Below are 12979 nucleotides of genomic sequence, written 5' to 3' on the forward strand. Positions count from 1 at the left end.
AGAAAGAAATTGTAAGACTTTATGTATTTATGTGTGGTTTTTTTTTTTTTTTTTTTTTGTCAATATATGAAATTCTCATTTTATTAAATTTTGTATAATTTAAATTTCATAATGATCACTTTGAAAAAATTTCTTGGAGCCACCACTGAAAGGAATAGTATTTTAAAAAAACAATGACCTAAACTTTACTTGAGTTTCATCATCGTTAGAAGTATATATGTTAAGAGCATTGCAAAGGGTCTAAAATAAGTATCTTAAAATCTAACCAGTGCTAATTTTATACAATACAACAATCTTGTTCATTGCTTTGAAGGGTCCCTGCAGACTAACTTATGTATATAATAAATTTAAATATATTACGACAGGTCAATTTTCCTTAATCTTCGATATGAAATTGCTTAAGTAGATCATTCTCAAAAAAAAAAAAAAAAATTGCTTAAGTAGATTATTTTACAAAAGTTTAGATATTATAGAGGGATATCATTTTTTTTCTTATAAGAAAAAAGGATGAGTAATCAATACGCTCAAAGTCAAATTCATACAATGCAAGACTTGGACAAACATTAATTATTATTTGTTTTTTATTCATGTGATACATAGCTTAATCAATAAATATATGTGAACTCAAGAAATATTTCAATAATATAATTAAAATGGAATAATAAAAGAGCTACTGGAATAAAAAATTGATTTAAGTTACATAACCAATAATGTAATAAAAAATTAAAATTTCTTTTAAATATTGAAACTTTTATAAACAAGTTTTAATCAGATTATTAATTTTTTAAAAGATTGGTAATAGAATTTCATTTTCACTTAAAAAAACCTTATTCATAATTTTAATATGTTTATAATTAGTCACATGCCGAAATTTTAGCAGAATATTAGAAACGTATAAAATTAATAATGAAGCCTATTTTAATTTCTAAGGTTCTGAAACCATCAAGTTTTAATTAGAGAAAAGTAAGTTGATTATTTTAATATTCTTTTAGTACATCACATGTATAAGGAGAAAAATGAAAAAAAAAAAAAAATTGAGATAACATCCACTTTTTTTATTTTTTATTTTTAGATAAGAAATTCGTAAGTTTCATTAAGAAGAAAATAAAAAAAATACATTTTGCGTCAACGATTGCCTTCCCGCTTGACTTGGTCCACTTGCTCTCTTCTAAAGTCTTGTAGCTTTTGCCAGATCCCCTCAATGATATTGCAAATTGTACCAAATGTTCCATGCTATCATGAGTACTAACTCCAGAGTATCATCCCCCACACGTTGTGAAAATTTCAGATGCCACAATATGTCGATAAACTTAGGGAAGACCAAGCGATGGGTATCAAAAGTGAGTCCAGAGAGCAGCCAGACCTCAGGAGCCTCATCACATTCCCAAAAGATATGTGCACTACTTTTAATTCCAGCTTCACAGGCTTCACAAACTGGATCAATTAGAACTTTCATTCGACATAAATTTGCCTTTGTCGGCAAAAGGATAGTAAAAGGCAAAAAGACGAAGTATTTTCCTTCATCCCCCACCCATTTAGGCCATGAAATACAGAATAAATTAAATCCTTTATTTCTTAATTCTAATCTAAAGATTCATTAAAAAAAAATTCTAATCTAAATAATACAGTAAGGGCTGAGGTTATGAATTACTTATATAAATATTGAACCATATATTTAAGCTTAGACAAAGTTTGGTTACAAATTTAGTTGTAGTCTTAGGTTACAACTTTCACTAAAAAAATTAACATTACTACATATTTTGAAAATTTAACTGTTAAATAACATATTTTTTATGTTATTAATACACATATCAAATTTTTTGTGAATCGGATATTATTTACTATTTGATCTATAAACTTATTTTTATGCATAATTTTAAACTATGAAAACTTGAAACTTAAACATTTGATTGATGATATAGTTATTAATTTTTGATTTTTTAAAAATTTTGCAAGCATAAAGGATATAAGAAGAAAATACAATCTAACGGTAGATTCGTCAAAATTCACATTAAATAAAAAAAATATTAAATAAAGTTGTAATTTTAAACTATAACTAAATTTGTAACTAATTTTTTTTTTTTAACACTACATGAAACGGATTCTGAAGGATATGTAGAGACATGTGTTCTAAAAGATCATGAAGAGAGTAGTGTTTTAGTCAAACTATTCTGCTCTAAGGTCCAATTTCACACAGACATCTGTTTCCCTCAGGACCGTAACCTACCCCAAAGGCCAATATCTGAAACTTTGGATGGGATTGACAGTAATTCTTTTGTCTTGATTTGCCGTTTTATAATAAAAGATTCCTAGCTATATGATTTGCACCATGCATATACATTTTGGACTCCTATTACACAATTTTTATAAAAAAATTTATTGAATTAATATTTTAAAGATTTAACTTCAATTTCACATTCTCAATACTTTTGGTATGGATGTTCAATTTTGTGTGAATAAGATGTTGTTTGCTTTTCAATTTATAAACTCATCTTTTATGCATAATTTTAAAATAAAAAAAATAAATTTAAACATTTTGTAAATGAAATATTTAATAATTTGAGATTATCTGAAAATTTTGTAGAACATAAAAGAATATAAGAAGAAAATATAATCTATTAGTGAATTTGTCAAAATTATCATGTAATAAAAATAATATTAAATAATTTAACACTACTAAAAAGTTGCTTTAAACCTAGCTAAAACCTATATATATATATATATATATATATATATATATATATGAGCAATGATTATTGCTCACATGCTAACACACTGTATACACACATGCACTAGTGTGTATGTATAGTGTATGTAAGAGTTACTTTCCATACAAATAATACACAAAAGACAAAATCGATTTTCTGTGGCATGCTGGGAAGCCAGATCAGTGATTTCAATGAACACAAACTCAGTTAGTGCCATTATATGTGACATAAGAGATTACATCACAGCAATGGAGTGCGTTTGTTGGTCCCACCTATCTTATAGTTTCATCCTGCACTCAATTCGTCCTAAATCAATGGCCGACCACAATATAAAGCCCTCTTGGAACTTGCCTTTGCATGTGAAGGTGTGAAAACCACAGATATGGAGTACTTGGAGAAAGAGAACATGGCCAATGTTGATCAGAAGCAAGAAAAGATAGAGGATGAAAAGAAGATCATCATGAGGAAGAAGAAGAAGAAGCTTGGAGGAATCAAAACATTGCCATTCATCTTTGGTATGTTCGCAAATTCTTGTTCTAGTCGTACAACTGTCTTTTCCTATTGCTGTTTTTTGTCTGGGATTGACAATATTTTCAAGGAACTCTCACAGCTAGGGAGATATCCAAATAGAGCTTCTTGGTTCTTATTTTCAAATCAAAACACCATTTTATTCATATGTTTGAGTATCTATGAGCTACTATCTCAATAAATATATATGAGCTAAGTTAGAATAATGATTAAATGGTTAGATTTATTTAAATTTATAATATTTTTATCAGTTTTTAGAACAAATGGTAATTTCATAATGTTATCAACGTATGTATCAGATGATCCTAGTATAGTACTATACAACATTGGATTATCATTATGTATGGTAAAGATACTTAGAGTGTGTTTGGATACCGCTTATTTATTGAAAATTGAAAATTTATTATTGAAAACACTTTAGTAAAATAATTTTTAAATGGGTAAATAGTGCCGTGAGATCAAAAAATGCTTTGCTATTTCCCCTTTGGAGTTAAATAAATCTCAAGATATGCACTAACTTTGATCCAATTAAATGCGATTAAGCTGCCTTGGTACTATACATTAGCAGTGGTCCTAATATTTCACTAAACTAAACTCCCAATCAAGAGTTGTGTTTTGTTTTGGCTGTCCCCTATTGTTGAACAAACACAATCAAAAGAAAGTAGGACCACTAGATTTTTTTGGAAAATAAAAGACTAGCAATAGATATATTTTTTTTCTTGGCTGAGTGCAATTGAAAGCTTTCGTTAGGCCCACATTGTTTGAAAATGGAATGTTGTCAGAATGCGGGTTTGTCTGTCTTTACCTTCCCAACTTGTTCAAGAGTTAAATTAAGCATATGAAAATCATAAAATACCATATGAGTAAGGATTACTTGGAATTTGCTTATTTTACTGAAATTGAAATATTTTTTGTTAAAAGTATGTAGATAAAGATAAAAGTTAGTTAAAATAGCAAAAATCTCATAACATTTTTCAATGTTCTTGTTTTGAGTTGTGGTGAGTTATGGTGGGTCTAAGTATAATATATATTTTTATTCTATTTCATTTTATTGTGACCTATGGTGGGGTTGATACTTTTTTTTTTTGTTGAAAAAATGGTGGGTTGATACTTACCCTATTGTAAAAATATTGTGAGATTTTTGGGACTGTAGATGAACTTGTACCGGACAGCAAGTCAGCAACTTCTGCATGAGCTATTCAGCAAAAAAAAAAAAAAAAAAAAAAAAAAATTCTGCATGAGCTAGATTAACCTCAATAATGGAATTTCCTCCCCTTCAATAAGAGAAGGCTTAGAGTTTAAAAATCCTAACAAGGAGGATATTTTTCGTAAGGGCTAAGGGAAGTGAGTACTGAGATGATATTGAATGTGATTGATGTCACTATTATTAAATAAATATTCAAATTACAGGTTTTTATTTTTTATTTTTTTTAAAATGATTGGTAGTGATGATGTCCGTAAGATTTGTATAGAAAAATTTGTTGTAAACCTAACATCACTCTTAGAATAAATTATTATCACTTGTGTTGAAGGCTTGAAAGCTTTGTGCCACAATACATATTGACACATAAGTATGCTTAAATTTCTCATGCTATTATAATGATAATTATAAATTCATGAGCCAACTGCACTAACTATTTCCCCCTCTGTTTCCCAGCAAATGAAATATGCGACAAATTTGCAGCAACTGGTTTCCATTCCAACATGATAACGTACCTAACACAAGAGCTTAACATGCCGCTTGTACAAGCCTCCAACACACTCACCAACTTTGGTGGAACTGCCAATTTCACTTCATTGATTGGTGCTTTAATTGCCGACTCCTTTGCCGGGCGGTTTTGGACCATCGTGGCTGGTTCTATAATCTATGAACTGGTAAAAACAACAATACCATGCTTTACAGATCTAAAGTTCACTATTTATAGAATCCCTTTTACTGATAAATTAAGAAGGAAAGCTATAATTTAACTATTCATTAATGTTGTAAAAACACTAGTTTAACTAAAGGCACGTAATTTTTTCTATTTATTATGCTGAGTTCATTCTGCTTTCATTCCTTAGCTAATCAGAATAATGAAAACTGTGAGAAAATATTTTGGCTCGTAATGAGATGAATTATATTAGTGTACAAGATCTGCATCATTATCCTCATATTTCTTCATTTGAATATTTTTATGCAAACTCTTATTCATATGAGGAAATCTATGGGATAACAAAATTTTACAATATTTTTACTATAACATTCCTTTGAGTTGTGGTGAGTCTGAGTGTAGTCTTATTTTATTTTATTTCATTATGACTAGTGATAAGATTGACACTTTAGCATATCGTGAAAATGTATGAAATTTGTAGTGGCCATATAGGAATCCATTCATATATAGTTAAAATTTTGCCACATAATCTACATCATTTAAACCACTACTTAATTGATCTATAATATATATATTCTAGGATTTGAGCCGGCAAAGGTAGGATTTGAATTTAGGAAGAAAAATTTATATACACATATCTACACACACTTGAATGTAGTATATCAAATGCTTTTTCAATGTAATAAAATATACAATAGTATATATATATATTTATCTTTAAAGAATAATTGCAAGAACTCATTTTTTTTCTAATTATTTTTCAAATTCAAAATGTCACGTATTGTGATAAAAATACATATAGCTTATCCAGACTAATCTATCAAACGAAATTTCACTAATTTATTGTTGTAGATAGAATAAGTACAACTTATGTAAATTTATATTATTATGCAATTATCCCAATATTTTGTTGATTACTACACAATTTCATATGATGGAGAATACATTATTACATAAAAAATTATTGCCTTGTATAAACAGGGAATATTTTCCTTCTGTTATTTGCATTAGTTTTAACGTATAAAAGAGATAATAGTGTGTTGATTATAAGCCTAAAAATATAAATATATCAACAAAAAATAAATAAAAAACAATCAAGTTATAACTGGGAGAGGACAAACATTGTAAATTGACAATTATGTTTGAAATTTTTTGGGGGGCAGGGGGCAATTTAACTAGTTGTTATAGTCAATTTAGCACTCAAATGCCAAGGTCCTTAATAATACTACCATATGTTGATAAGTACGGCAGAAAAATTCCCAACTATCATCACCAGGGGAGCTCATGCCTATAAGCATTAATGTCACTTGCGTTTGTACATCTTTGAAAAAACAACAGCAATTATTAGCGTTTCTTATGAGCATATATTTAGCCTGTGAAAATTTAGAATGTTTATCACTTTTTCATTCTTCACCTTGCAGGGATTGATTAGCATCACCATTTCAGCAGTTCTGCCAACGCTCCGCCCTCCACTGTGCCCAACTCAAGTGAACTGCAAGGAAGCCTCAGGCTTGCAACTTTGGGTCCTCTACATCTCTCTACTGCTTTCATCTCTTGGCTCAGGTGGCATTAGGCCTTGTGTTGTTACCTTTGCTGCAGACCAATTTGACATGACCAAATCAAGTGCAGCAGCTAGAAGTTGGAATTTGTTCAATTGGTACTATTTTAGCATGGGAATGGCAACACTTACTGCCCTGACTTTTGTGGTTTACATCCAAGATAATGTAGGTTGGGGCTGGGGTCTTGGAGTTCCAACCATAGCCATGGCCTTGTCAATTATAGCTTTTTTGGTGGGTTCACCTCTTTACAATAGAATCAAACCTGCGGGTAGTCCCTTGGTTAGATTGGCCCAAGTAATTGTTGCAGCTGTGAAGAAAAGGAAAGAAGTCGTACCAGAAAACCCTGCTTTCTTGTATGAAAATAGAGAGCTCGATGCTGCTATTTCTTTGCATGGAAGGCTTCTACACACAAATCAATTCAAGTAAGCAATATAAAACATCCTTTATGCATAATGTAGAATGTCATTGCAGATGCAAAGCGTGTTTTGAGAGCTACTTCGTCTGATAGTGACTAACCTATTTCATTTCTTTGAGATGCCTTAAAAATAATTTGGGCATTAGCCATATATCCTTCATAAATGATCATTACCAATATCTTGTTTAGTAAGTACACAAATGTTACTGAAGACAATTTTCTTCTCTTCCTCTAAATAAATGAGGCCCAATATGCGGGATTTTTAATCGTTTACATGGGAGGTAGAGCAGACACAAGTTTGAACTTAAGATCACCTGCTTTGATAGCTTGATAAATTTGTCCAAAAAGCTTAAGTTGTTAAGAACTGTTGAATTCAATTACTTAACCATCATTATAACACATATAATTTGAATGCTTAAATTGCTTCTTGTGTATATGATTGCAGGTGGTTTGATAAAGCTGCTGTCATAACAAATAGTCATGCAACAGATTCAAAGCCACCAAATTTATGGAAGCTTTCCACTGTACATCGAGTCGAGGAATTAAAATGCATTATCCGAATGCTTCCTATATGGGCAGCCGGAATTGCTCTTATTGCCTCATCTTCGCACCTGCATAGCTTCACCATTCTACAAGCTCGATCTATGGAACGTCACCTGTCTCACTCCTTCCAAATTCCACCAGCCTCAATGTCTATCTTTGGCAACATAACCATGCTTGTTGGCCTTGTTCTGTATGAACGTCTCTTTGTGCCCTTTGCTCGTCGATTCACTGGAAATCCATCAGGAATCACATGCCTACAAAGAATGGGTGTAGGCTTTGTGGTTAACATTCTTACCACAGTTGTTGCATCATTTGTTGAAATCAAGAGAAAAGCAGTGGCTGCTGATCACAACTTATTGGATGATCCAAAAGCAATTATTCCTATTAGTATTTTTTGGTTGGTACCTCAGTTTTGCCTACATGGTGTAGCTGAAGTTTTCATGTCCGTGGGGCACTTGGAATTTCTTTATGATCAATCACCTGAAAGCATGAGAAGCACTGCTGCAGCACTCTATTGGATAGCAATATCAATGGGAAACTATATAGGCACACTGATGGTATCACTAGTTCATAAGTACTCTGGCAAGAAAAGCAACTGGCTTCCTGATAGGAACCTCAATAGGGGAAGATTGGAATACTACTACTGGCTTGTTAGTGGCATCCAAGTAATAAATCTCTTATATTATGTGATATGTAGTTGCCTTTATACTTATAAGCCATTGGAAGAGGTTAGTGAAATTTGCGAGGAAGATAAAGAAGTACTAGCTGGAGACAAAATACCATCTATGATTTTAGATAGTAGGAATGCCCATGGAGAGGTGGAGCTTGGAAGAAATGAGACAGCTTAGGATTGCTGATAATGGCTATAAACTAGTGTACTGTAAATAGGGTTTTTTTTTCCCCTGTATTTTGATCTTGCAGTTTAAGTGAAATAAGCAAACAAGTTTCCACCTTCAACCCAGTAATTATACTGTGCAAGCCAACTTCATTAAAACTCCAAAATCCAGTTCAGTAATTTACGTTGGAAGTTTTGATACTACTTTGTTGGCTTTGCAAAGCCTTAATAGGAAGAATAACAAACTAATCACTCACAATATAGAGGGGAACAGATGTTTTATTAGACACAACTTCAAACTCACAAACAAAGAGAAATCAAGTTGTTACCTTGTACAACTCTCACAAATAAGGCTAAGACCTTTTACAAAGCTCTCACAAATGAGGCTATAATCTTTTACTAAAGTGTTGGGTTATAGATTGACTCCAGTTAATTTATTTAATTATCCAAGTTAATTAATTAGGTCAAATTACATGCAAATCATGGAGGCACCAACAAATTACCAAATAAATTAATAAGCAGCGGAAATTAAATAGACATGGTGATTTGTTGACAAATGAGAAAAGCCTGTCGTAAGGTAAAAACTCTACCGGGTGATTTTTAGGTTACCACTTCCAAAAATCCACTAATCAACAATCAAGCGGTTACAAGTATGAAGAATCTTACCACTCCCTTGGCCTATCCTAAAATATTAACCTACAGTTGAATCTTTGCTCTAATACTTAATTAGACTTGATCTTGTAGTAGACTTTTTTGCATGCAAGGATCCCAGTATGTGACTAACTTTAGTAACTGATTGATTGTTGTTAACTGCAAAATTCTTCACTTCAAATCACATTGAAGATCAAGAAGCACTTGGTTACAAAATCTTAAGACGCACAAATGCAGTAACATCTCACAGAGTGTATGGGTTCTCTAATTGAGTCTTTGTAACTTTGATGACTTTAAAATAAGCCTTTTATATGGTCTATGGTTGTAGAGAAAGAAACTCTAATCATCCAAGTTATCATAGACTGAATTTCAAATTTGAGATTTTTGAAATCATAATTCTCGATAAATTGAGCTTGTGTCGAGCTTCTCATCAATTCTTAATAGATGCTAGTGTCAAGACTAGTGTCGAGCTTTAATGAACTGTCTTTTCTTCACTTGTTTCTTGAATAAATCTTCATGTCTTTAATGATACCACTTTATGTAGCTGAGCAAAATACTTCTTGATACATTAAACCCAACTTAGGTTTACTTAAATAAAAGTATAGTGCGTTTTGTCAAAGAATAAGTTAGTACATAGAAAATATGACCCTAAAAAAAATCTCACAAATGAGGCTACTGCCTTAAGCACTCTCCAATACTTTTTCTCTTATTCTAGAAAATATTAGGTTGCTAACTTGAATACTCTCTACAGCTTTTTTCCTTTCACTCTTTATATTTTTCTCTCACCCACATTCACACCACATCTCTACAACCATTTATAGAGTTTCAGACTAAGTGGAATTACAAGAGTTACCTTTATTCTAATGACTCTTCAATTCAAAATAGAAAATTCTAGAATATGAAAGACACAAAAACACAAATATTATAGAATAACAATAGATACAAACAATTACGGAAAAACATAAGACACAAACTATTATGGAAAAATCAAGAGGCACATTTTGGTTTATTTCCAACTATTCATTCACTGAAATAATTAGCATCTAGTTATAGAAAAAACTTAATAAACATTTTCTTGGGCCTTTTTGTTGTGAACACGTGTTATACTTTAATAGGTATATACTAATTAGAATTGGATTTGTGGGGCAATCAAACCTGAAAGCTATGCCGATGAGTTACCTGTTGGTCACTATTCTTGTTTTTAATAAACATTTTCTTGGGCCTTTTTGTTGTGAACACTTGTTATACTTTAATACGTATATACTAATTAGAATTGGATTTGTGGGGCAATCAAACCTGAAAACTATGCCGATGAGTAGTTTTTGGTGTAGGTGGGGATTGAACCCCAGATCTATTATACAACCATCAGAGACTTTACCAGTTGACTTAACTGGAACCCACGTTTTTCTCCTTTTATAATCAAAGCTAATATGATATAATTTTAGGTCTAAGACAATAATTTCAATCAAAATCATTTTTTATTTTTTTTCCACTCACAATTTTTGATATATTTTGTTTATAATTTACAAAACTTTAATAGAATCACCCAATACCCTTAACATTCAAAATTAAAGACAAATTCAATTAAATTTAAATTAATGATAAGATCCTTTCACATCAATTGTATATAAAGAATAATATACAAAAATAAAAAACTTGTTTATTTTATAAGAGTGGAAAAAAAAGGTGGTTTAATGATGACTTGTTGCAAGAGATACTTCTTTAGTGAGGCGGAGAGAAAAATACATATTTAATTAAAAGATGAAAATGACTCTTTTGTCTTTTTGGAGAGAGAGAGAGAGAGAGAGAGAGAGAGAGAGAGTCTTTCATTATTAACCAAACATGTAAGTCATGTTTTGGAGTCAAAATCTTCTGTCCCACATTTCCTGCTCCACTCTATACTCCACTAATAAAAACTTGCCACATGTTTATCTAATTAATTAAATACTATCATTATTGACTTATTAATGCTACGGTTATTAATTAATAGTAGTATTTTATTTAATTAGGTGAACACGTGACAAATTTTTATTGGTGGAGTATAGAGTGGAGCAGAAAAGGTGGGACAGAAGATTTGGACTCCATGTTTTGTACCAGTTTTTTTTTTAAACATTGTTTTTTGGAATATAAAAAAAAACAATTTTCTTGTTTTTTTAAAATAAAAAACATGTTTGGTTAGTTGAAATTAAAAAAAAAAAAAAGTTTTTTGAAGAAAGAAATAAAAAAATATGTTGTTATTTGGATTTGAACTCTAATGCTAACTCATTAAATGAGACAGATTTATTAAATCAAATGCGTGTTTTCTTTGACTTTTGTAAACTAGAAATTGAAAACAGTATTTTACATATTTTCAGTTTCTTTCACAAATTGAGTTTTGAAAATAGTTTTTGTTTTTAGTTAATTTTGAGTTGCCAAACAAGTTTTTTAGTTTAAAAAATAGAAAATTGTTTTTGAAAACAGAAAATAAGGGAAAAAACAGTTACCAAACATACCCTAACATTTTCTAGAAAAAAACTTATCATATATAAAATGTATTTTCTTTAATATTGTTATGTACTATAATATTATAGGAGTACTATAAAACAAAAAATATAGGTTTTTTTTAAAAAAATAAAATAAAATTTTGGGAGCTTTAGGAAATTGCCTAAAAAGAAAGATGACCCACGGTAAAGGTGCAAGGGGAAGAAAATTTTCAAATTTCCCCTATATTTTTTTATTAGATGTGAATTTGGAAAATCTAATAGTTGGATTACACGTTCTTTATGTTCTTAACATGCATGTCAAATTTTGTTGAAGTCGGATATTATTTACTATTCGATTAATAAACTTATTCTTTATCCATAATTTTAGATCACAAAAACTTGAAATTTAAATATTTTTGTTGATGTCATAGCTATTGATTTTGATCTTTTTGAAATTTTACAACCATGGAGGATATAATAAGAACATGCAATCCAAATGTTAGATTTTCAAAATTCATATCTAATAAAAAGATATATGAGGAGTTTGAAGGGTTTCACTTCAAAATAATTTGAAGAGAAACCTTTCCCAAGGTCTAATGCCATTTTACTATCGATATTCTCAATTCACTTTAGCTTGTTGTGATTTCGCCCATGACCGTGAGTAGGGCTGTTTAGGCAGGTATGTGCTCAACTCAAACTTGAGCTAATCACTTCTGTTAGGGGAGAATGAAACCGCCATCGACCCGTGAGGAACAAAAGTTTAGTCAAATCAAGTCTTAATGAGTGGTAGATGGATTTAGGTCAAAGTCATTAAAATGGTGGAGGGAGGAGATTCTTGCTAGATATGGATAGAAGACTCACCGAAAATGGGAGGAAGAGAAGAATATCAAAGGAATTGGGTTTCATCGGCTCCCAAGGAGGAAATCTGTTATTCAACTTGTTTCAGTAGAACTTGACCATGGAGAACTGCAATCAACCACTGCTTGCTGTCGAAATCATTCAAAACCGTGCGAGTCGGTCCAGGTTAAGTGGATTCATTGGATCTCTGTGCCAAATGGATAACCTTAATCATGAGACTAGTTTCAATTAATGTCGATGGTAAAAGCAAGCAGGGCCGGCCCTAGGCCTAGGCCATTTAGGCAATCGCCTAGGGCCCCCTACTAGAGAAAGACCCCAAATTTTGGAGCAAAAATTGAAATATTAAAATTTTTTTTTTTGAGATATAAGAAAAAAAAAATAGTTTTACATTTTTCCTCTACTTTTAAGAAGTTCTAAAGAATTGAGTAATGCTAGAGATAATACAACTTTAAATATATAGGGCTTGCAAATATGTGTCATTAATCACAAAAAAATAATTAAGATACGAAAATGCTAGAAATACTATAAATTTTACTTCAAAACCTTTAC

The 12979-nt window shown here is 30.9% G+C and overlaps 1 protein-coding gene across 1 annotated transcript; it reads left to right on the plus strand.

Moving 5' to 3' along the window:
- The first annotated feature begins 2986 nt into the window (after positions 1-2986).
- On the plus strand, positions 2987-8581 carry LOC142631226 (protein NRT1/ PTR FAMILY 3.1-like). Its single transcript, XM_075805347.1, has 4 exons — positions 2987-3223; positions 4894-5111; positions 6529-7088; positions 7527-8581. Exons 1-4 carry the CDS (start codon positions 3091-3093, stop codon positions 8470-8472), a joined length of 1857 nt encoding a protein of 618 aa, XP_075661462.1. The 5' UTR covers positions 2987-3090; the 3' UTR covers positions 8473-8581.
- The last annotated feature ends 4398 nt before the right edge of the window (positions 8582-12979 follow it).

Source organism: Castanea sativa, chromosome 4, assembly GCF_040712315.1.
Source record: "Castanea sativa cultivar Marrone di Chiusa Pesio chromosome 4, ASM4071231v1".
Taxonomy (NCBI): Eukaryota; Viridiplantae; Streptophyta; class Magnoliopsida; order Fagales; family Fagaceae; genus Castanea; species Castanea sativa.

Bases quoted from the DNA above. Each gene is read 5' to 3' on its own strand.
- LOC142631226 (XM_075805347.1), top strand. From the start codon at position 3,091: ATGGAGTACTTGGAGAAAGAGAACATGGCCAATGTTGATCAGAAGCAA. The intron at 3,224-4,893 runs GTATGTTCGCAA...TCTGTTTCCCAG, and splicing joins AACATTGCCATTCATCTTTG to CAAATGAAATATGCGACAAA. The intron at 7,089-7,526 runs GTAAGCAATATA...ATATGATTGCAG, and splicing joins CTACACACAAATCAATTCAA to GTGGTTTGATAAAGCTGCTG.